At 45.1% G+C, this 24,179-nt stretch overlaps 1 protein-coding gene across 3 annotated transcripts in view; it reads right to left on the reverse strand.

Moving 5' to 3' along the window:
* The window catches only part of LOC131755421 (cytoplasmic 60S subunit biogenesis factor ZNF622-like), a 151,475-nt gene that overhangs the window by 123,631 nt on the left and 3,665 nt on the right, over positions 1-24,179 (reverse strand). The window contains exons 4-6 of one of the 3 annotated variants that reach the window (XM_059061926.2): positions 22,776-22,888; positions 16,043-16,186; positions 14,472-14,754 (exon numbers count right to left, since the gene is read on the reverse strand). In XM_059061926.2, the coding sequence (XP_058917909.1) occupies positions 14,627-14,754; positions 16,043-16,186; positions 22,776-22,888 (385 nt within the window). In that variant the 3' untranslated portion in view covers positions 14,472-14,626. Of the gene's footprint in view, positions 1-14,471; positions 14,755-16,042; positions 16,187-19,078; positions 19,268-22,775; positions 22,889-24,179 lie in introns of those variants that run through there. The other 2 variants (XM_067030810.1, XR_010840086.1) reach the window with 2 other exon arrangements.

Genomic DNA, 24,179 nt, shown 5'->3' on the forward strand with positions numbered 1-24,179 from the left:
AGGCCCCAGTGGAGGCAAGGGTGCCAGGCCTTTGTATCCTCACAGAGGCCCATCTCCGGATGCCACTGGAACTTGGCTGTAACCTTGACAAAGGTAGCACCTTTTGGCCAAGGGCCATTCCTGAGTGGGACTCACAGGTGAGTGCCTTGGCAGAGGTCAGAGCCAAGTCTTCTGACTGCTTGGGCAATGAAAGCTTTTGTCCCAAAGGGGAGACCCCTACATCCATTACAGTTCACCCCTCGAGCCCTCCAAATCCAATTCCTTTGTAGAGTAGTTTCATCTCATCTGAGAATAGCTCCATGTGATTCTGGATGATCTCTTTTTCTGGGGAAACTTATAAGCAGGTTATTGGGATGTACTACAGTAGCCCCAGCCACTACAGCTGGTACTGCCATCTCCCTCTTCAACTCTCCTTTCTAGAGTCCCCACACCCTCAGACAGCACTACGGCTAGCCAGAGTGGCTTCCCTGGTGGGGTGGCCCAGATTCTCATCCCTGAGGGCTCTGAGCCCTAGGTCACCTGCAGGACATGCCTGTGGTGCTACATGGCCAAATTCAACCCACAGCTATGGTACTTGCTCACTTACCTTCAAACTTCGGCGAGGGAGGACCAAGGAACAGCCTAGTGCATCACTGTGTGTGGATGTGGCTATAACTAGGCAGCAGCCGTAGCTTCAAGTTTAATGGAATTCTTGCCATGTGCCTTGATGGAAGCATTCTCTCTCTGAAAACCAGGGCCCCAGAGGCTAAATGTGCGTGACAAGAAACACAGATTCCCTAAGCAGGTCATTGAGAATACTGTTTAAGTGGGTCAGGCCTACTTCCAATCCTTGTTTTATGCACCAATCAATTCCACCTATTGGGAGCACAGCACTATATAACGGGCGTTGATTTAATGCCAACCCACCCTCACATGGCATCATCTCCAGGCTGTCACCTCAGCCATGTTTTCCAAAGTCTCTGTTAGGCAGGAGGCTTCTGGGTGGTGTGGTTTGGTGTAGGTAGGACCTGGTTGCTATAAAATGGGATGCTTGGTCCAGCGTTACATTATGTACAATCCCATGCCAGTTTATCAAATAATCTATAAACTCATGGATGGCAGGGCTGACTGAATCCTTCAGGCAGGAAAGGCAAAGCAGTTTCTCGGAATACGTGCCAATTCTGGTCTAGATACTTCATTGCCACTTGCAGATCGAAAGGGGTCCCATGCAATCAGGTTGCTAACAAGTGACTGGTTGGTCTCCTCAGGGGAGGGTGCTGTATGGGGGCCTCGGTGTTGGATTCTGTGTTGGCGGTTTGGATATTTAGCAGTGGTAACAGATACACTAAGTCTGTGCTCAATGATAAGGATCCTGGTTTTAAACGGGGCAGAGTGTTGAATTAAATGGGGGCATGATGGGACCACTACCCTTGCAGTGTTGAGTGGCTGAGGTGACAGGTATTGCTGCCGTTTCCCCCAAATGTGATACTGTTTCTTTATTTACTCTCTCACCCGGTAGTGGGAAAGTCTCAGGGCCCTCCCCCCATGTGGCCTTCAGCGCTACAACAGCTCACTCTACAAACAGAAGAGATAATGAAGAGATTCTGTCAACTACTAAGGACAGCCATTTACTGACACATTCAGAGACTGAACAAATGATCACCGGCTGGACCCCGGGAGCCAAAGAACCCACTGTGAACAAGGCTGGGCCTGGATATCTTACTACCTACCCCCCCCCCCATAAGACCCAAGGTTAGTAAAGAGCCACGACGAAGCACAGACATCTCTGAGTATCAGTGGAGATTGTCTTGCCCGAGAGTCCCTGAAATATCTGGGAAACCACTGCAGAGTTATGCAAGGAAATGGTCACAGACCTTTGGGTAAAGACCAGGGACATTATTACCATAGGCACTTGCCTTGGTACAGCAGGATCCATCCTCAAAGCAACCTTTCCTTTAGGCAACATTTTAGGGGTGGAAGAGACTGGCTCAGGGCTGGAAATTGGCTGTGACTTTTCAGTGGGGGGGTTGGTAGTTTTATCCTTGTTAGCCACCCGTCTACCTGCCTTAACAACGCCAGGTTCCACTGGTCATCTCCTTGGCTGTCTGTGCGTGAGGGACCCCTGCCACTCTCATCACAACTGCATTCTCTTTCCTCCCAATGTTTCAGTTCTGCCACTTGACCCCTATCAGTCTGGGATCTTATCGTCCTCCTTGTTCTCAGGGATCCCAGGTCCCTGTCAGCATCTTCTAGAGCATCAGCCCTGCCTGCAGAGGACAGTCTCATGGAGATTCTCAGGGAACAGGATGCCCCTCTCACCAGCTCATTGCTTACAGCTTTGGTAAATGGAGTGTCCTCTGGGTACCCCTAGGAAACACAGTGAACTGCTGGATTTTCCAGGAGTACAGAGTATATATATCCACCCTAGCGTGCCTGCTCCTTGGAGAATGTCGATCTCTTTCTCCAGTGTCTGCCAAGGCGTTACTCACATATCTCCTCCACTTAGCGTGGGCATTGTTTTCCTAAGCTTCCAAGAGCCAACCGAGAGAGCGTTCAACCCTATACGTCAGGAGAGTTCTTTCACGTGGAGAAACTCTCCTTTATCCGTCCTCCTTAATCCAGGCCCTTCAGAATTCAATCCCATAAGCACTCTCCCACTCCTCCTAGTATTTGCTGGCCAGGACCTTCATCTTCCTTAGTATATTTTCTCCTTACTCCCTTATTGGGACCAGCACTTCTCCTGCTGGGTTTTATTATGACTTGACTCTAGTTCAGAGGTCAGCAAACTCTCCCTATAGAGAGCCAGTAAATAGTAGCAAATGTTTCAGGCTCTGTTGCAACTATGCAAGTCTCTCACTGCGGCATGAAAGCAGCCATAGACAATATGTAACTGAACGGGCATCGCTGTGTTTCAATAAGACTTTAGGTCCAAAAAAGCAGACTACAGGCTGGACTTGACCCATACACTGTAGTTGCTGATCTCCATTCTAGATAGTGCCCGTAAGTCCATCCCTAGTGTCCAGGGATGGAGTTAGGGGCGGGGGCTGAGTTGGGAGCATGTTATCTTATGCTGATGATGAAGAGGCTTCTGCTTCATCTTCAAGAAAGGGGGCAGCACTAGTTTTTTGTGTTGTTTTTACTGGAGTATAATTGCTTTACAATGGTGTGTTAGTTTCTGCTTTACAACAAAGTGAATCAGCTATACATATACATATATCCACATCTCTTCCCTCTTGCGTCTCCCTCCCTCCCACCCTCCCTATCCCACCCCTCTAGGTGGTCACAAAGCACCCAGCTGATCTCCCTGTGCTATGCGGCTGCTTCCCACTAGCTATCCACCCTACGTTTGGTAGTGTATATATGTCCGTGCCACTCTCTCACTTTGTCCCAGCTTACCCTTCCCCCTCCCCATATCCTAAAGTCCATGCTCTAGTAAGTCTGTGTTTTATTCCCATCCTACCCCTAGTCTCTTCATGACATTTTTTTTCTTAGATTCCATATATATGTGTTAGCATACGGTATTTGTTTTTCTCCCTTTGACTTACTTCACTCTGTATGACAGACTCCAGGTCCATCCACCTCACTACAAATAACTCAATTTTGTTTCTTTTTATGGCTGAGTAATATTCCATTGTATATCTGTGCCACATCTTCTTTATCCATTCACCTGTTGATGGACACTTTGGTTGCTTCCATGTCCTGGCTATAGTAAATAGAGCTGCAATTAACATTTTGGTACATGAAAACTGGACAGCTACCTGTAAAAGTATGAAATTAGAATACTCCCTAACCCCATACACAAAGATAAACGCAAAATGGGTTAAAGACCTAAATGTAAGGCCAGATACTATCAAACTCTTAGAGGAAAACATAGGCAGAACACTCTATGACATAAATCACAGCAAGATCCTTTTTGACCCACCTCCTAGAGAAATGGAAATAAAAACAAAAATAAACAAATGGGACCTAATGAAACTTAAAAGCTTTTGCACAGCAAGGAAACCATAAACAAGACCAAAAGACAACCCTCAGAATGGGAGAAAATATTTGCAAATGAAGCAACGGACAAAGGGTTAATCTCCAAAATTTATAAGCAACTCATGCAGCTCAATAACAAAAAAACAAACAACCCAATCCAAGAATGGGCAGAAGACCTAAATAGACATTTCTCCAAAGAAGATATACAGATTGCCAACAAACACATGAAAGGATGCTCAACATTATTAATCATTAGAGAAATGCAAATCAAAACTACAATGAGGTATCATCTTGCACCGCTGAGAATGGCCATCATCAAAAAATCTAGAAACAATAAATGCTGGAGAGGGTGTGGAGAAAAGGGAACCCTCTTGCACTGCTGGTGGGAATGTGAATTGATACAGCCACTATGGAGAACAGTATGGAGGTTCCTTAAAGAACTGCAAATAGAGCTACCATATGACCCAGCAGTTCCACTACTGGGCAGCACTAGTTTTTCATAGGGGAGAGAAGGCCCAGGGGGTTCAAGGGCATTTGACGATTTGAGATATTTAGTAGTGCATGAACACAGATGTCTGCAGCCCAAGACTCAGCATCTCATTTATTCCCGGTTAGGGCCTTGGGCTTGGCATACCAGACTTGCTGGGGTTGAAAATTCAAACTTCTCTGGAGCTCTGCTGGCCTTCCAATTAAGTCCAAGGTTGAATCCTGGCATTTTTTTTCTGCCTCTGGCTGCAGGAGGTGAGAGTCTCTTTATAAACTTCCATAGCCCTTTGGCTTTCACACTTCGACTTAGATTGGCGATTAATCGCTCCAGCCTTTCACTGCCTTTCTCTTAAGTCATTTTATAGCAATCAGCAACAACCATCCAATTCCACTGTTCCTACAATCACCACTTCCCTTGAATGTCTCAGATGCCCAGATCCTGCACCCATCTATGCATTCCCTCCCAGCTGTCTCGCCCGCTAACAACTGCAGGGCTACAATTGCAATTGCATGCTGGGGGCTAACAGTACTCCACCCACCCCCAGAGATGGTGCCCTCATTGACTGCAGCCAGCTGGTGACCCAGCACCAGATCCCATGTAAGAGCCTCCTTCCTTGGGCCTTTCCTGCCACCAGTGCTTTTAGTAATTCTTCCCTGAAAACAAACTTTGAGATGGAGATTTACATTCAGGACTTTCTACTGGGGAGTGCTTTGGGGACCTATACCCATAAGCACGTGAGAGAAAAAGGAATCCACATAGGGAGAAGTTGAACTGTGATGCAGTTGCAATAAAGGCCTTAAGCAGTCCCATGGAAAGCTCTGGAGCTGGGAAAGCTGTCAGAGTTGTCCTGATCTAGTCAAGGGGACCAGCCACTGGATGCAGAGGGGGTGTGGCCTTGGGCAGGGCAGCTTCCTTCTGCTAAGGGCTGTTCCGGAGAGGGGCTCATCAGCAAGGCATCAAAGGCCAGCTCTCCTGACATGTGGGTGAACGAGTGCCTCAGTCCTGGAGGGGTGATTAGGCAGCACACCACAGCATCCACTACAGCACAGATGTGAGTGGTCGAGTTGGTGTATCCATGGTAACGAAATTAGATAGGCATCCATGAGCCCAGGTTTACTGTCACATCCTAGTTACCAGGGATCTTGGGAGAAGCCCCGGGTTCAGCTAAATGTTGTGATTGTAATTGTTGTTCCTAAAAGAACTCTAGATAATGAAGGCAATGAAGGATCAGTGTTTTACTGTCCTTTGAAACATTAAAATCCACTTTTGAAGGGTAACATAACAACAAGAAAGAAAGAAAGAGAGAGAGAGGGAGGGACAGAGAGAGAGAGAGGGAGGAAGGAAGACAGCAAGGAAGGAAGGAAGGGAGATTAAAGGAGAAAAATCAAGTCCTCCCAACTCACTGCAGCAGCCATATCTACTTAAATAAAAATCAGTAGTTTAGGGCTTCCCTGGTGGCACAGTGGTTGAGAGTCCGCCTGCCGATGCAGGGGACACGGGTTCGTGCCCCGGTCCGGGAAGATCCCACATGCCGCGGAGCGGCTGGGCCTGTGAGCCATGACCGCTGAGCCTGCGCATCCGGAGCCTGTGCTCCGCAACGGGAGAGGCCACAACGGTCAGAGGCCCGCGTACTGCCAAAAAAAAAAAAAAAAAAAAATCAGTAGTTTAAAAAGTTAGTCTTTTAACAAATATTTGCTGCATCTTGACACAGTTGAGGAGGGGACATTTTAATACCACGATGCTGACAGTGGCAAACTTAAAGACGTCCAACATAATTTCAAATGTATAGATGTATTTAAGTAAGAATCAATGGAACAGAGTGCTTTCATTTTTGGCATGTACGATGTCCAAATAAATGAAATTTATTTCCCTCTAAACTCAGAATAATAATGTAGGTAGAGGCTTAAAAAATCATTTTAAATTATTTTTTCTCTGAAGCTGCGAATTATAAAATCCAACAGAAAGCAATGGCGAAGTGGTTTCTCAAGCTCTGTCATATATTTGTACAGTTTCAAATTCTGACGAATCCCTCAGATGTTTTCTTCCAAGCACCTGTAATCCTTTCATATTTTTCAACATTAATTCATAGCCAGAACTTTTATCTTCAAACAACTTCAGGGTCGATTTCTCCCTGAAATTCTGCAAATTAGAGATTATGAACCTGAAATAATCAGTTTGGGCTCTTGTTTACAGATGTTTTTTGTTTTTTTGTTTTGTTTTGTTTTTTAACATCTTTATTGGAGTATAACTGCTTTACAGTGTTGTGTTAGTTTCTGCTGTATAACAAAATGAATCAGTTATACATATACATATGTTCCCATATCTCTTCCCTCTTGCGTCTCCCTCCCTCCCTCCCTCCCTATCCCACCCCTCTAGGTGGTCACAGAGCACCGAGCTGATCTCCCTGTGCTATGCGGCTGCTTCCCACTAGCTACCTATTTTACGTTTGGTGGTGTGTATATGTCCCTGCCACTCTCTCACTTCGTCCCAGCTTACCCTTCCCCCTCCCCATGTCCTCAAGTCCATGCTCTAGTAGGTCTGTGTTTTATTCCCGTCCTACAGATGTTTCTAATGTGGCCTTGTGTGTAATTTCTATCTTTATGAGTGTAGCAGGTAAAGGGTTTTATCGGTATGTAAAACAGATCATCTCACCTTATCTTTTTATTCTTCCGGAAACTGGGCTCCTGGCTAAGGTGGATTTTCAACAAATGAAATATAAACTTTCTCTGCATTCATTAAGTCATCTGTGACTGCTATTGGGTTCATTTTGAAACACACACATGCACACACATACATACTCCGCACGTCTAACTCCCTCACCCACCCAAATATAATAAATGTTTAGCCTTTTAATTACAGGCAACAGGTATGGACAGAGAGTCCGAGGCCACTGCTGCAAACCTGCGATCCAGTAAATCTGGCTGAAAGGCAAAAAGAAGCAAAGATCTTTCTGGATCCTGAGATGTCTGCTTCTTGGTCACGGAGTGGAGAGAACTGGATGAAATTGCACCTGCATGATCCTGGTGCTGGCACAGTACCATTTGTTAAAGCCCACAATCTGTCCAAAAATGCCCAGAGCTCTGAACACTGAATGATTTTTTATAAATCATGTGGCATCAAAACCTGGCCTGAACAGACATGAGGCTACTTCTAGGCTCGGCGTGAGTGGAGTCGGTCCTCTCTAGAAATAGGAATGTGGGACCCTTCTCCTTCCTTTCCTCGCCATCACTGGCCAATCTGAAATAAAGGCTACCCTTTATAAAGGCATTCTCTGTGTGTCAGCACCTGTTCGGTACTTTGTCACCTAGCTTTTGGAATGGCTACAATGCCCCTGGAAGGGCTACATAACCAGCTCTATTTCAGATGAGGAATCTGAGACACAGAGAAACAAGTAACTCAGTGAAGGTCAAGAACCACCAGGGGCAGAAGCTGGATGGCACCCCAGCCTCTGACCACACAGGTCCTGCTCCTACTACACTCCAGGTCCGGGTTTACGTGAGGACACTTCTTCTTAAGGAAAGACATCTCCCCTGTGCACCGAAAGGCAGGAAAGTGTAGGGCAGTGGTTCTCAAAATGTGATCCAGGGACCCCTGCCTGTCACCAAGAACTTTTCAGGGGGGTTGCTATTTTCATAATAATATTAAGATGTTATTTTCCCTTTTCACTCTTGTTCTCCCATCAGGTTACAGGGAGTTTGCACCATCTACATGATGTGTGTCGTCCAGTAGTCTGAGTGCAGACACAGAGAGGAAAATCCCGCTGTCGTCTGTTCAAGCTGGATGTGAAAGACAGTTGAAAAGGGGTAAAATAAATTCACTCTTAACATTGCAGCATTTGAAGGAATTATACTTATTTTCTTAAAAATGTGTTAATGTTAATATGTGATGATTTTAGTATTTTTAAAAGGATTCACATTTAAATTTTTTCAGTCTTAATTCTTAACACATTTTATATCAATAAAGACACCCAACAAACCCCAAAGCTCTTTAAAGTCCTCACGGCTTTGGTCGAGTGTAAAGGGGTGTCAGTGCCTCAGTCTCCCCACTTGCATAAATGGGGATATTACCTACCTCGCATAGTTGTTTCGAGAACACAATGGTCTAACACATCTACAAGTGCACACAGCACTGTCTGGCACATAATACGCTCTTTGTTTTAGCTTTTACTGTTATGAATTTTTACGTTATACATTTTTGTGTTTCTGTCGTGAAAACCGCCCCCATGCTTCAAGATGAATAAAAAGAAGATACTACCAAATTTTCCAAATAGATTTCATTCATTGAATTAGCAATAGGAAGGACATCTTGGAAGGAGAGTTATGCTTCAAGCATAAATGTTATGAGAGTTTCTATTTACTTTCAATTTCATATTTCCATCGACCAGTACTAAGCATAAGACAAATCTCTTCAGAGAAACTGAAATCCATCACTTTTATAGACAGAGTCTTATTTTCCACATTTGCAGTTGCTGGGTTTAGAAAATGGATGATCTTGGCCAGGACAACATGTCTGAGACACTTTACTCAAGGTGAAAATGGTATTTGCTGATGCAATACCAAATGTGGTCATTAATGATAGGATATCATGGAGTAACATAATAATGAATGCCTTGGATTTAGAGGGCTTATTCAATAGAATCAAAATTGTATATTTCTTTAACAAATACAGATTTGATGTTTTAGTAGAGTTAAACACTTTTAATATATTTGTAAGTCTATGCTAAAGATAGGTGCATTCATTTCCTCCAAAGAAATGCATCACGTTTACTCAGAAAATAGTCTGTACTAAAAGGTTGTTCGAAGGAGTTGAAAAACGTTTGACTTTGCTGAGTAGTATAGTATCAAGCCCAGCATGGAGACAGTTGTTTTCCCTTGCTGTCAGTTACTGACGTGTTCCACAGATGAGTCACACGACACCATCCCGAGCATCCAGGTTCTTGTATGTAACCCAGATGGGAGGGAAGAGGTGGGAGGTGGAAATTGATCTGGGTCAGTTCAATGCGTCACCCAAGTCTGAAATTCTATGACTCAAGCAGCACAGATGACAGCACAGTGATGTAGAGCAGCAAGACCCTGGCCAACTATGCCTGAGATTCCTGAGCTGTACAATGGGAATAATTATCCTATCTACTTGATAAGGATGTTGCAAAGATTAAGTAACGTAAGCGATGTATGTAAAGTCCTTGCCCTTGAAGTCATGTTGACAGGAAAACTGCACCAAAAGTTGGCAAGTGGAAACCAAAGTGCCAACTGTGCGAAACAGGCGATGGTGTAAAGGTAAAGCATACTAGTTCACCACCGCTTGTGTAAACCCAGGGGTGTACAACAATTGTTTTATTGTGCTCACGGCCTCCGTGGGCCAGGGATTTGGGGAAATCTCCTCTGGGCAGTTTTTGGTTAGGATCTGTCACTTGGTTGTGGTCAGATGTCAGTGGACGCTGCCGTCACCTGAAGATTCGACTGGGCTGGGCGTGCAAGATGGTGACCTCCGATGCTGGCAGTTGGTGTTGGCTACTGACTGGAACCTCCACTGGGACCGTCAACCAGAGCATCTACAGTGACCTTTCCCCATAACCTGGGCTTCTGTACAGCCTGAGCTCCTTGAGGGAGTCAGACTTCGTACATGGTCAGGAGCCAAGGAAGCAAGATGGAGCTGAACTGCATTAGGTGACTGTCTGCGGAATCAGCAGCATCACTGCTGCTGCATTTTACTGGTTATGAGCAAGTCAACTAAGGCCAGGCCAGCATCAAAGGAAGGGGAGATAGACCCTGCCTCTCCACGGGAACAGGGTCAAAGGATTAGCAGCATGTTGCAAAGGTGCCATACAAGGTTAACAACAAATATTCATTTTCAGTTTCTACCGTCTCTGACTGTCTCCGAAGGAATAAAAAAAGAGACAGAGTGAACGTACTGACCTGAGAAATTCCCATATGATCGTAAGGCACTTTTTTCCTAACTGTCCCCCAATCCTGCGTAAAGAGAAGGATCTAGCCCACCTCAGTTTGAGATCAAGACCAAGAGCAAAGCTATGAACCAGAAATTGACAACTGCATCTCAAACACTGTCGCATTATGACAGGTCACATTAGCATTACCCTGGGGTTTGACTCTATGAGGTTATAAGCGAGGCTACTGTAGCAGAAACTCCACAACACAGTGGCTTCAGCTTATTTCACATAATAGCCCAGCCAGCTTGGGTCAGCAGGGCAGCTCTACTCCATGATGCCATTTAGAGACCCCGGTTCCTTTCACTCAATCACTCTGCTGTCCTCTGAGAGGACAGTGGCAACACGGGTGAAAGGGGCAACACCTCATCTCCAGGTGGGCAGAGGAAAAAGAGGCAGCGTGTAAAAATGCTGCTTGTCTCCAACTTGGAGATGATCTGTACTTAGACTGAATCCAACCTCTGCTCACATCCATTGGCCCTAATTTAGTCACATGACCACACCTTGCTACCAGGGAGGCTAGGAAATATAGTCTGGCTGGGAAGCTCTGTGCCCAGGAAGAAAGAACAGATCTACAGAAGAACAGTCGGCCCCACAAATAATCCATAAATTATTATTCTAACACTGAAATGTTGGCAGCATTAACAAGCTAATCAAATCTTCCTAATCTCCATCAGTTTCAGTGGCATTAACAATTAACGTGCCAACTGCAAAAGAGTCTACATTAAATGACAGGTATTCTTCAATGCACTTATATATTTCTCTAGGACTACAAGCAATTCCCTTGCAAAAATGCCCGCTTGTTGAGCTGGGAACACAGCAATTATCTGGTCTCCTACAGATGAATTATTGTGAATTCCGAGTTAATCATGTCCGATGGAATCTTAACAGAGTTTTGAAAAATCTCAGACAGAGGAAAGCAACTTAAAATTAAGAATCCACAAATGACCAAAATCGGTTGAGGGCCCAATTCATTCACATTCTAGGCAAGAAAAGATATTTTACGTGGTAACACTTATGTGAACTCTGTATGCATCATGTATGTAACATTACAGGACATATCAAGGTCCATGTGTTTCTCCATTTAGAACAAGACTCTTTCACAGCTGCTGCAAACAGAAGGGACTTGAATAGATGTTTACAGCCCCACCGAGTGTGCTCCTCAGGATGAGATGCCGCTGAAAATTCTGTATGAACATGTTGCGACATTAAGCACGCTGGATGGGAAACCTCTGGCTTCTTTTTGTTGTCTCCTTACCAAGGTTACTGAACTTCCCTGAACCTACTTTCTCGTGTGTGAAATAGGAATGTTGCCTACACTTCACAGTGGAGAAACAAAACGTGGCACACTGTCCTCTGGAAAACACAAATTCATAGTCCACAAAGCACAAAGGACGCATCGAGTCATCGTCTAGAGTGCAGATGGGTAGTGCAACCAGCCAGCAAAGCTGCCTAGGGCTTTGGTGAAATACGCAGAGAGGGAACGAGCTCATATCCTCTCACTCTCGACCCCAGTCTTGACGTCTCAACCAAAGACGGATGAATCAACTTGCAACGGCCATCTGATCCTGGGATGATTCCCAGGAGAAAACAGTGCTCACAAGGCACCATCAGCAGCCAGTGCTAACCTGGTCCTAATGCAGAAACTTTAATAGGATTAGTTTGGTATCTACTGTCAGTTTAGACAACTAACTATCTTACAGATAATAGGTGTTAGGAAGTATTGATAAGGATTACACTAAAAATTTGGATTGAAGAAAAATGTACTCTGGGGTTAATTTGGGTAAATATTTAATTTTAAAAATGTGAAGAAATAAGTGGAGAAAGAAAAGAGCACGATGTCAACAATATATTGTAAGTAGTGAAATTTTAAAAGATCAAGTGTGAAGTTAAGGATGGGAGCTTTTCCTTAGGCTCTAAGCTGGTAGTTTGACAGCTTCTGTCCCTTCTCCAGTGTGACGGGCATGACATCAGGTCAAGAATATGCAGCCTTGAGAGGATCAAAGTAGGGGGATCTGGTAGCAAATTGCCGTGTGGGAACAGGCCAGGAAGCCCCAGGAACCCCAACTACAGAAGTCAGCGAGTAGGCTGCAGCGCAACCAGAGGATGAAAAGTAGACACACGTCGAAGGAGAGAATGACAAGGAAATCCAGTATCAGACATTTCCCTCCTTTCCGAAACCACAAAGAAGTCCACCCGGCCAAAACAAGCTCATGTCCCATGCTGTTCTGTTGCTTCAACTAGAGGAGTTGTTCCAATCTTTTTTCTTTGCCTTCTTTCCCAAGTAGAGTTTTACTCCAGAAAGGCAAATAAACTGAATTTTTAAAAGTTATGACGTGGATAGAGGTGACAGTGGATTGCTTCACAAACTTTACTCAGAACCAGTCTCTTGAAGACTGGAAGTAGATAATACATACACGGAATGTTTTCAGGTCACCAAATACGCTGTCCTCGTCACCACTCACAGGTATAAAGGCCTCAAAATGAAAAGGGCACCAATATAAACGAGGCACTCAAACAGTGCGGTGCTGGCGTGGGGCTGGGGGGTTAGAGAGGAGGGGTCAGCGGCAGGGGGAGGGAAGTTCTGTGTGGAGACCACAGTATGGACACCTCTCAGCGGTCAGAAGATGAATTAGGCTTATCAAGTCAAGTGAAAAAATACTGAAACAAAAACAAAACTGACAAGAAATATAGCACAATGTCCTGTACGTTCAGTTAAGTATAGATTAAAAACATACCCACGCCAAGCACGATATTGTTTTCTCAGGATATAGATTCAAAGAGGTCAAACACAAGAGGGTGGGTACTTGTGTGACGAGAATGTTAGACAACAGGATGAAGGAGTAAAATCAAACTAGGGAGCCCCCCACTGTTAGACAGTGAACCCGCGTACTAAGGAAATATAATTCATTCCATTCTGCACCCAAAATTTAAGGAAAAGGGGCTTCCCTGGTGGCGCGGTGGTTGAGAGCCCGCCTGCCGATGCAGGGGGCGCGGGTTCGTGCCCCGATCCGGGAGGATCCCACGTGCCGCGGAGCGGCTGGGCCCGTGAGCCGTGGCCGCTGAGCCTGCGCGTCCGGCGCCTGTGCTCCGCAACGGGAGAGGCCACAACGGTGAGAGGCCCGTGTACCACAAAAGAAAAAAACAAAACAACAACAACAACAACAAACTTTAAGGAGAAAGATGTGTCTCTGGCTAGCGAGGGCTGCTGAGTGCATGGTAAGGGCAAACACGATCTCCAGGCATCCCCGAACCCACTCCTCAGAAAGACCACTGCGCTGGCCAGACATCCCCCTGCTCAGAGGGGCACCTGCTCCACCAGGGAGAACTTGAAGCCCTTGCTTTGTGCTGGGGACTGAGCGAGGGACGGGTCCCTTGTTGATTTCATTAACCGCACAACCTGTGAGGTAATAAACACCTCATTTTACAGATTTCAAAGACCAAGTCACTTTTCCAAAGTCAGAACGGTAGCTCAGTGGATTTGAACTTCATGTTTACTTTCATTTCCGATATATCATGGCCTTCCCCCTAAACCACCTAAACTGAGCCTCTCTTCAGAGATTGAACCCTGAGGTCGTTTTTGTTTCTAAAATGAAATTTACACATTTTACATTTATTTTCTTCCTACTCTAAAGGCAGCACTGGAAACTGACTCTCAGGGTGAATGAAGCACTCTCATTCTTTCCGGGATCACATTTAGAAATGAAGACCCTTGACAGCAAGCCACTGACATGCCCTTTTACTTGCCCTGGATCTAATGAAAGTGCCCAGAGACTGTCACCACCTTAGGAGCCATAATATATTCCAGTGAGGGACATGCAACTCTGCTCCTCCAGACGCTTCAAAGCCCCCTTACATAGGTCCCAGCACCACGATACGGTAAGGTGTTCTTCTGAAAATTAAACCAGGTTTGGAGCAGACGAGCTGCTCTTGAATTCCCCACACTACTCCGAAAGCCCTAAATCAGTTTCAAGCCGAGACAACAAAGCAACTCTCAGAAGGGCAGGGCCTGCGTCCAGCTGACACAGCACTCGCTTTGTAAAAACACGACATTTCAACCCTGTCCAAAAATTACACTGGAGAGCCAATATGACTGACTTTTATTATCAGGTCAGGACAGAGGAAGTACAGGGAGAAGTGGCAGCAAAAGGGTCTGCTGTCCAATCCGGCCTCCGTGGGTCCCCAGGCAAGGAGGACGCTTGTGCAGGACACAGGTGAGGACTCAACCCCTGGCCGACTCAGAACAGCACCTGGGGCCGGAAGTGCATCTGCCTGGTGGCATTGTTCTTCACTCCCATCTGCAGCATCCATTTTGACTTCATCCTTTGCACGTACTGCATGTCCCGCTGGCGCACGAGAGCTGCTCCTTAGGTTGGAAAGGGGATAAGAAATGAGGCAAAGGCCTGTGACCTGTGATCAGAGAAGACCCAACTTGGCAGAGAATCATAGCCAGTTTCGGATAAGTGGGTTCTTATATCTAAACAAGTGTTATTATCTGGGCTTCCCTGGTGGCGCAGTGGTTGAGAGTCCGCCTGCCGATGCGGGGGACATGGGTTCGTGCCCCGGTCCGGGAAGATCCCACATGGCGTTGAGCAACTGAGCCCGTGCACCACAACTACTGAGCCTGCGCTCTAGAGCCCATGCTCCACAACAAGAGAAGCCACTGCAATGAGAAGGCCACACACCACAACGAAGAGTAGCCCCCGCTCAACGCAACTAGAGAAAAGCCTGCGTGCAGCAACGAAGACCCAAAGCAGCCAAAAATTAATTAATTAATTAATTTTTAAAAACCAAGTCAGCTCACAGGGAACCATAGTGAAGGGACCTACGTGTACATAAATGCAGAGCCATTTACAATGGATTCCAGTGCCAAAGCTTTCCAGGCCATCAGAAGGCAGCTCTCTCCCTTCTCTCTATACTGTTTTCAGTAGACTGACTTTCTCCTTGTAGATCCAAGCATAATGAGCTTCACTCAGCAGACACATCTGAATAGATTTAAATAACTTCATCCTGATGATGCTTCAAAGCTTAACAATTTCAGTGGCTTGCTCTAGCTCTCTGAGTCTTACTAAGTTTTCTATGCAAAAACTACAGAAGGAAGAACTGACAGCCGGCCTTTATTATGTGCACGTAACTGTCATACATGCATTATGACAATCAACCTGCCCAACTCTACAAGTAGGTCCTATTAATATCGTCTCCACTTTATAAGTGAGGAAACAGAGGTTTCAATCAATTAAATTACTCATACTCATTGTACAAGAACCTACAAGTATATCAGGTAAGTCATGTTTGACTTCACAGCTCAAACTATTGCCACAAGGATATTTAATTCCTCTGTATAACCTCCAGGAGAATTTCAGCGTTTGATAATTGCTAAACAATTATTTTTGTAACTATACCTCCTGAAAAAGGTAATGGTTTATATGAGTTTTAAAACAGTTACTGTGCTAGGGAATACAAAGCTTTTAAGTCACAGAGCTTTGGGCTTACTGCCATAAATGTCTCAGGTGGTCACAGGAGCCCCCAGAGCCAAGAAGGTAAGTTTCCCCTAGAGAGGACCCAAGAGGACAAAGGAAAAAAACCCAGTTCACCGGAGGCCCTCTGTGTGACGCGAGTCCCTGGGCTGGTCCCTGTGGTCCACGTGGACGCACCTGTGCCGCCAGTCCACCCCAGGGCTCTGTACTGCTGCAGGAGCCGGCCCACGGCCTTCTGATGCTTAGCAACCGCCACAGCTCTCGACAAGCCAAACCGCTGCTTGTAGTACCTCATCAGGGAGCGATGACCCACTCTGGCACCTGTTTTTCAAAAGAACAATACTGAAGCAGTGAGCCGGACAGTTTTTCAAGGCAGAGCTATAAAAGGAAAGGCTTTCTGAACCAGAATTTTCACTTTTATCTAGCGGGGAAACGGATGTGCCAGAAGCAACAGTGCTTTAATCTGCTGAAGAAAGATGAAGCTGCACGTTAAACAATGAAAGAAGGAAAACCAAAGAGTAGAGACACTGAAAATCAGAGATAATAGCTAGTCACTGTCAGGTGAAAAATTCAGCATCTGTACTGACAATATGCTCCCCTAGAAATTCACATAGCTGCCCCCAACTAATACAGATGATAGGGTCCTAGGAGGTAAGGAGTTTTAACTTTATTTTTTAATAGAAAAAAGATTAAGCACAGATAATGGCCCTGATGTTTAGGTGTACAAGCCACAGTCTGAGTCTAGAAGAGACACCAACCCACTTTTCCTTTGCTTAAATTCTCTATTGCAGTGGTTCTCAAACCGGCAATTTTATCCCCAGAGGACACATGGCAATGACTGGAGACATTTCTGGCTGTCACAGCTAGAGGGAGGCTCCTGACACCTAGTGGGTGGAGGCCAGGGATGCGGCTAAACATCGTACAAGGCACAGGACAGCCCCCAAAACAAAGAATTATCCAGCCCAAACGTCCACAGTGCTGAGGCTGAGAAACCCTGCCCTACGGCTTTCTAAATGACAGAAGTCACCTGGTGAACCGTAATTTTAAAAGATGACTAAGATGAATTATGTCTCCAGGTTTCACTTACTGAGGAGGATCTGATACAACCATGCCAGTCAATCACGCTTTCAGAAATGAACTCTTTGGACTATCTGCTCTTTTATAGGAAAAGTGTGCTGACCCCTGGATCTCAGCTTCACAGTAGGTGAAGGGGAAGGGGGCGGGCTTCAGTGATGACTCACTCCAGGCTCCATCAGAGCCCTGGCTCTCGAAAAGTGCTCCCGGGCCACCGGCTCATGAGATCACCTGAGAGCTTACTAAACCCAGGCTATACTTTCACAAGAATATTAACTAGAACATAAGCATTCAAATACATTCCCAGACAGACATCGACGCGTAGAAATTTAACAACAGCATGCACACAAGGCACGGAACAGCTATTTCCACTGAAAATGAACTAAGGAAATACAGCCACGCAGAACCATGTGTACAGCTGCTATGGAAGTTTTACACTTATATATATAAAATCATTTCTTTCAGAATATTTTGTGCAGAAGGACCAGGAACAGAACACTGTTAACGATTGTAGATGGCCATATTCGCTTGTAGGACCTAGATTTTTAACTTGCAAGAAAAAATTGTCAGGTTATTTCATTTCAAGTCCCTATTCCTGGCAGGCTACCCGGGAAACAGTTTGCTCTCTACACAGATATGGAAGAGTGGTTACTCCCAGTTGACTGACTGGTGATCAGACACAAGAGATGACAAAAAGAAACTTTCAATTCAGAGATGATGTGGCCTTTGGATACTAATATGGATGAAAAGATGCTTCCCAGGACCTGACTGTTCTGGCAGCAGAAGAGTTCACAAAGCTGCTCAACCAGAAGAAATTAAGTGAGATGCAGCGGATGGAGGAGGACTCACTCTTAAATGGACGCTCTAGCAGGAAAGCCCGGCACTGCTGATTATGACTTTCTATTTATAACGTAGGTCAGGATGCTCTGAGTTTGCAATGATGATTTCCTCAAAATCATTAAAGGATAATGCTGCTGGTCATTAGTACTTAATAAATCAATTTATGTACATTCGTAAGCAGCATTTAGAAAAACGTTATCATTGAAGGCTGGCTTTTAAAACACGCTTGAAAAGGTTTCATTAATCAACGCCAAGGTTTCTGACACCCGACAGGAGAACGCCAAACATTCAGTGTTTAAAGTTACTCCTGTCCTGTGGCAATGACAGTGAGCGCCTAACGTTAAGCACCCAGTACAATGTGCTGAGAACAGCTCAGCTGGCAGACCCTCCTCCAGGAAAATTCGTTATAGAACACGGTGTGCCTGCCCATAAATAACAGATGGGTAATGTCTGAGTTATGACGAAGCCACAACCTGTCCATCTGTCTTTCGCCACAGTAAGAACTGCTTACAAGACTGTCACTCCTAACCTAAAACATGATACAAGTGAACTTCTTTACAAAACAGATACAGACTCACGGACACACAGAACAAACTTACGGTTCTCAAAGGGGAAAGGAAGGAGGTGGGGAAGGGAGAAATTAGGAGTCTGGGACTAGCAGATACAAGCTATTGTATATAAAATAGGTAAACGACAAGGTCCTACTGTATAGCACAGGGAACTATATTCAGTATACTGTAATAAACCATAATGGAAAAGAATACAAAAATGAATATACAAAAACAGAATCACTTGCTGTACACCAGAAACTAACACAAAACTGTAAATCAACTATACTTCAATTAAAAAAAAAAAACTGAGGGCTTACCTGGTGGCGCAGTGCTTAAGAATCCTCCTGCCAATGCAGGGGACACGGGTTCGAGCCCCGGTCAGGAAGATCCCACATGCCGCGGAACAGCTAAGCCCGTGCGCCACGACTACTGAGCCCACACGCCACAACTACTGAAGCCCATGCACCTATAGAGCCTGTGCTCTGCAACAACGGAAGCCACCGCAGTTGAGAAGCACGTGCACCACAGCGAAGAGTAGCCCCCGCTCGCCGCAACTAGAGCAAGCCCGCGCGCAGCAACGAAGACCCGATGCCGCCAAAAATAAATAAATAAATAAACAAACAAATAAATAAATGTATTTTTAAAATTTCCACTCCTACTTAACAAATAGCCTAACACTGGGTGACATTAGACTGTGAAAAAGACAATATCTCTAACGGTAATTTTCCTAAGAAGATTGATTACGTGCCTCTCGTGGATCCAGCAACAGATTCATCTGGCTAGTCAGCAGTGGATGTGTTTTCACACCAACTTGCTCCGCAGGAACTGAAGAGCAAAGAGGGAAGGAACTGAGCCAGACCACAGTCTTCGAAATAAATGCTCATGGCGCCCTCTGCCGGATGCTCTATGTCACCGCCTCTGGGATCGTCTACTTGACCTGAAGCAATTAGATTTAAGGAATCACAATTACCCGCTGCTTTCGAAACCAGTTTAAAGCAGACTCCGCTAAGTGTAGTTGATTAAGTATCACTAGGCTCTCCACATTAGAATCCTTCTCAAGTCGGCTTCATGCTAACATCCACGCTGACCCAGTCATATAACTGAGCATAATCAAGGAAGCTTCTGAACGGTAAATTGGTTCAAAGACATAACCAGGTGACTGTGTATACTGTTGTAGTATCACTACACATGTACACAGTGTTTATTCAGAGATTTCCTATTTCCTTGGTTCATTACAAAATCCCCAAGTCAGCACCGAGACACAGAGGCAAACCAATGGATGAAAAACTGTCATGTCTCATTATAACCAAGACTGACCAGAGCATGACTCGTTTTTAAAATGAGATGTTACAAGTGTGTGTAACTGTATAGCTGGAAGAAATTTCCAAATATTGGTAGCTTCTGATTCACTAAGAGTGCTATGTTCTGTTGCTATTTAAACAAATTCTACCATCAGGTCTCAGCAGCCAGTCATCTGTGAAGAAGACCCAGGAAGGCAGTGAATGCTGTATATGTAGATTTTTCCATTCTTGGCTCTTAATCTCCTCCAGGTCACAGATGTTTTTGAGAAACTACAGCCTTTCCCCAGAAAAAGTGCACTTACCCACACAGTCAAAAAAAATCTGTGTGGAGGAATTCCCTCGCGGTCCAGTGGTTAGGACTCTGCGCTTTCACAGCCGAGGATGCGGGTTCGATCCCTGGTCAGGGAACTAAGATCCCGCAACCCGCACAGCGTGGCCAAAAAGTAAGTTAATTAATTAAAAAACAAATGAATTAATAAAAAAAATTTAAAAATCTGTGTGGCCACACAGGTGACTTTATGATGTTACAGCGTTTCCCCAGGAAAATGCACACACTCAGAAAAAAGTGCACAGCTAGTGACGAAAGCTGTGGTAAGCCAGCAGCTGGTCTGGCCTCTCCAGGGTCTAACAGTACAAAATCGCCCAGTACTCCAAGACCAAGCTACTTACTCACTACTTCCCAGTCTCTCTTAAGAGCTGCCCTGAGGTTATCATCCAGTACTTTACAACAGCATCACCTGGTACGTGGACACGTAGCTGTGAGCAAGGAAATTCATGCTTTAAGCACCCAAGAAATTGGACCTTCAAGTTAATCTCGTGACACTTTCTTCTTTGACTATATGACGAACAGGCAGAGCAATCTGCTGCCCGGGACTGCAGGCAAACACGATTCTCAGCCCCCAAGGCAACATCCCAGCCCAGAGCGGCTCCCTCGCTCTGCTTTTCCTGCGCTGTGCCAGGCCCGGGGAGGCCACCTCGCTTTCCTTTTAAAAGTCCCCTCCACCCTGCCAGTCACTCAGTCAACAGACATGTACATGGCTCCTGTGTGTCTGAGGCACTGCGCGGAGATGAAAGACGCCAGCTTCGTCCTCACAGAAACAGGGAAGAAGGCAAGTCAGCCAACAGGCACAAAGGAGCTAGAGCCACATCATGACAGCTGGGCAGGAACAGAGACTCTCCTCGCTCAGGGCAGGCGCTGAGCTCAGAACGGCTTCCTGGAGCAGGGAGCCCAACGTGAGTCCTACAGGACGAGGACGAGGAGGACAGAGGCGGTGCACAGGCCAAGGCCCAGGGGAGGGAAACTGCACGTGGCGGGAAAAGGAAGAGGGTGGCAAAGTGACCCCGAAGGCAAGGGCTCCCCCTGGGAATTCCGGAGGGAAAAGAAAGTAGACTGGTGTTTCTTTCAGAAAGAACCTTCTGGTGGTCAAGTGGAAACCAGATTGGAGATGGCCAGGCAGGAAGCTTTCATGGTGGCACAAATAAGGAGAAAAAAAAAAGAAAAAATATTCAAAAGCCATTTAGGAATTGCAATTCGTCACCATCTGGATGTGGGAGAGGAAGGGAGGACCCTGAGAAGACATCCAGTTCTGGCTTTGGCGGAACAGGAAACTCAGTCGCTCTGGGCAAATGTGTTGCCTAGATAACTACGGAGTCTTTAAGCTTCAGACGTTTTAAGTCCAGACGAAAATTTCTCTCAAATAGACTATACTTCTAAAACAGGATGTGCTCACTGCTGAGCAGAGTTGCTGCAAAATGAAGCCCACGTCCACCGTGATCCTACTACATGCCAGATGCTGCTGGCAGGGACAAGTTCATTCAGTTTCTCAAGGTCTACTGCGATCTTAGTCTCCAGTTAAGGAAGGGGAAGCTAATGAAACAAGGGGCTAAATAAACAATCTTAGAAAAGAAGTTATTCAACTTATTTCTGAGATTCTGCATTAGTATTTTCACGAAGCGAAGATGGGACTAGGTCCTCTGTGATATATTTAGGCCTGTTTTGCTGCTGTGTATTGTACAGGCCACAATATTCTGCTGCATTACAGCTTCCCTACCACTGTAGAAGAATTATATCCTCAAGACAGGTTCTGCCTGCACTTTCCTTTCACTGTCATTGTCTAACGCTGCCCTTAGCCTTAGAAGATTATTACTCTGGGTTAAGCAGGGCTCTCTATACCTAAGCCATGATATTGCAGGTGGAGAGCAGCACCTCAGGGTGGCTTCTTCATGGCAGACGTCTCCACTGGCAATGTGGCTGTTCCTGCTCCCACCATTACTGCAAATCTCCCAGGCAGTGGAGAGAAGTGGGGAAAGGGCTTCACTGGTGAGGTCCATGATCCTGGGTAAATTACTCAACCTGCCTAAGCTTCAGTTGGCTCATATGTCAAATAAGGATAATAGAATCTAACTCAAAGGCTTGATGTAAAGATAAAATAATATATCTGCCTGAATGTGCTAACTGCTCAGAAAATACGAGCTATTATTAGGATCTTATTATCTTATCATCCCATTCCCTGTCCTTTTTAAATGTGTCTTCTGTAGCTGCTCCCATCCTTCTCAGATAATCATAACACTATAAACAGTATGAGATGCTTCTCACAGTCACGGCTTTTCTTCATCTTTTCATATCTGGGATAAATTCCCGCCATCATGAAACATGTATCCCAAAGGAGAAGGCAGAATTCAGACTCCAAGCCTCCCGCTACACCCAGAATACGGACAGGAAACCTGGGTGCTGTCAATCAGAGCCACGCATGCCAGACTAACATGTGCAAGTCTGAGCCACCATGGAAACAGGAATCAGTTCAAGGAATAAGAGCAAAGTCAAGTTTAACAAGAAAAACCTGCATGGGGCCAGAAAACCAGATAATAAACAGAATACAAAGGGTCTATGTACTGAAAAGAAAGGCAATGACGGATTAAAGCATTACGAACCACAACAAGTGAGGAAAACAGTGATGCAATTTCAACAAAACAGCCAAGACAGAGCTACGGGGCAACCTTCAGAGTGTACCTCGTCCAGGGGAACACAAACACACACTTGAACTTGAAGGGTCTCTCCCGTCGGTGTGGAAGGGAAGAGATGGGAACACGCCTCTCGGATAACGTCAGCGGCATGAAGCTATGTATTTGGACAACCGCACTTACCAGAAGGGAGAATCAGCTCCATGGTGTCACCGTCGTATTCCAAGGCCCTTTCTGAGGGCAACTCCTCAGTCTCACCAGGGTCCTCCCCTTCCTGGTGACCTGGGTAGCTACCCCTGGAACCAAGGAATGGCGTTAGTACAGAGACCAAGACCCCAAATTTAACTAAAAGACTGCAAACCTACTAGATAACTAAAGGGGTTAGGGGTGAGGGGTTAACAGTTGCAGCGACTACACTGAAAGCTTTTGGAGAGAAAACAATTTGTTAGCATTTTCTCTGTAGTAAAGCATGCAAATGGCCTATGAATTCAAAATGGATCCCAGAGCTAAATGTAAAATACAAAACTATAAAAAATCCTAGAAAATAATATAGGAGAAAACCTAGATAACTTAGGGTTTAGTGATGACTTTTTAGGAACGACAAAAAAGGCACAGTCCATGAAAGTAATAACTGATAAGCTAAACTTCATCAAAATTAAAAACTTCTGCTCTGTGAAAAACAATGTTGAGAGAATTAAAACACAAGATTCAGACTTGGAAAAAAGTATTTGCAGGAGACACATCTGATAAACTATCCAAATGCAAAAAGAACTCTTAAAACTCAACAGTAAAAAAATAAACAACCTGATTAAAACATGGACCAAAGACCTTACTAGACTCCTCACTAAGAAGATACACACGTGGCAGATAGCATGCAACAAAGATGCTCCACAGCACATGTCATCAGAAAAATGCAAATTAAAACACGGAGATACCACTACGCACCTATCAGAACGGTCAAAATCCAGAACAATGACAATATCAAACGCTGGTGAGGATCTGGGGCAACAGGAACTCTCATTAATTGCTAGTGGGAATGCAAGAGGTACATACAGCCCCTTTGGAAGAGCTGGCGGTGTCTTGCAAAATCAAACACACTCTTACCATAAGACCCAGCAATCCTGCTGCTTGGTATTTACCCCAAGGAGTCAAAAACTTCTGTCCATACAAAAACCTGCACATGAATTACAGAAGATTTATCCAAATTCTTAAAACTTGAAGAAACCAACATGTGCTTCAATAGGTGAATAGATAATAAACCGTGGCACATCCATACGAGGGAGTATTTTGGGATTATACAAAAAAGAAATGAGCTAGCAGGCCATGAAAAGACATGCAGGGACCTTAAAAGCATATTACTAAGTGAAAGAAACAGTCTGAAAAGGCTACATACTGCATGATTCTAATCATACAACATTCTGGAAAAGGCAAAAACATGGAGACACTAAATACCACTATTTTCCAGGGGTTGGGTGCAGGAGGGTGATGAACAGGCAGAACACAGAGGATGTGTAGGTCGGTGAAACCACTCTGTATGATCTTCTAATGGTGGATACATGTCACTGTATGCACACTTCTCCAAATGCA

Source organism: Kogia breviceps, chromosome 4 (genome assembly GCF_026419965.1).
Source record: "Kogia breviceps isolate mKogBre1 chromosome 4, mKogBre1 haplotype 1, whole genome shotgun sequence".
NCBI lineage: Eukaryota > Metazoa > Chordata > Mammalia > Artiodactyla > Physeteridae > Kogia > Kogia breviceps.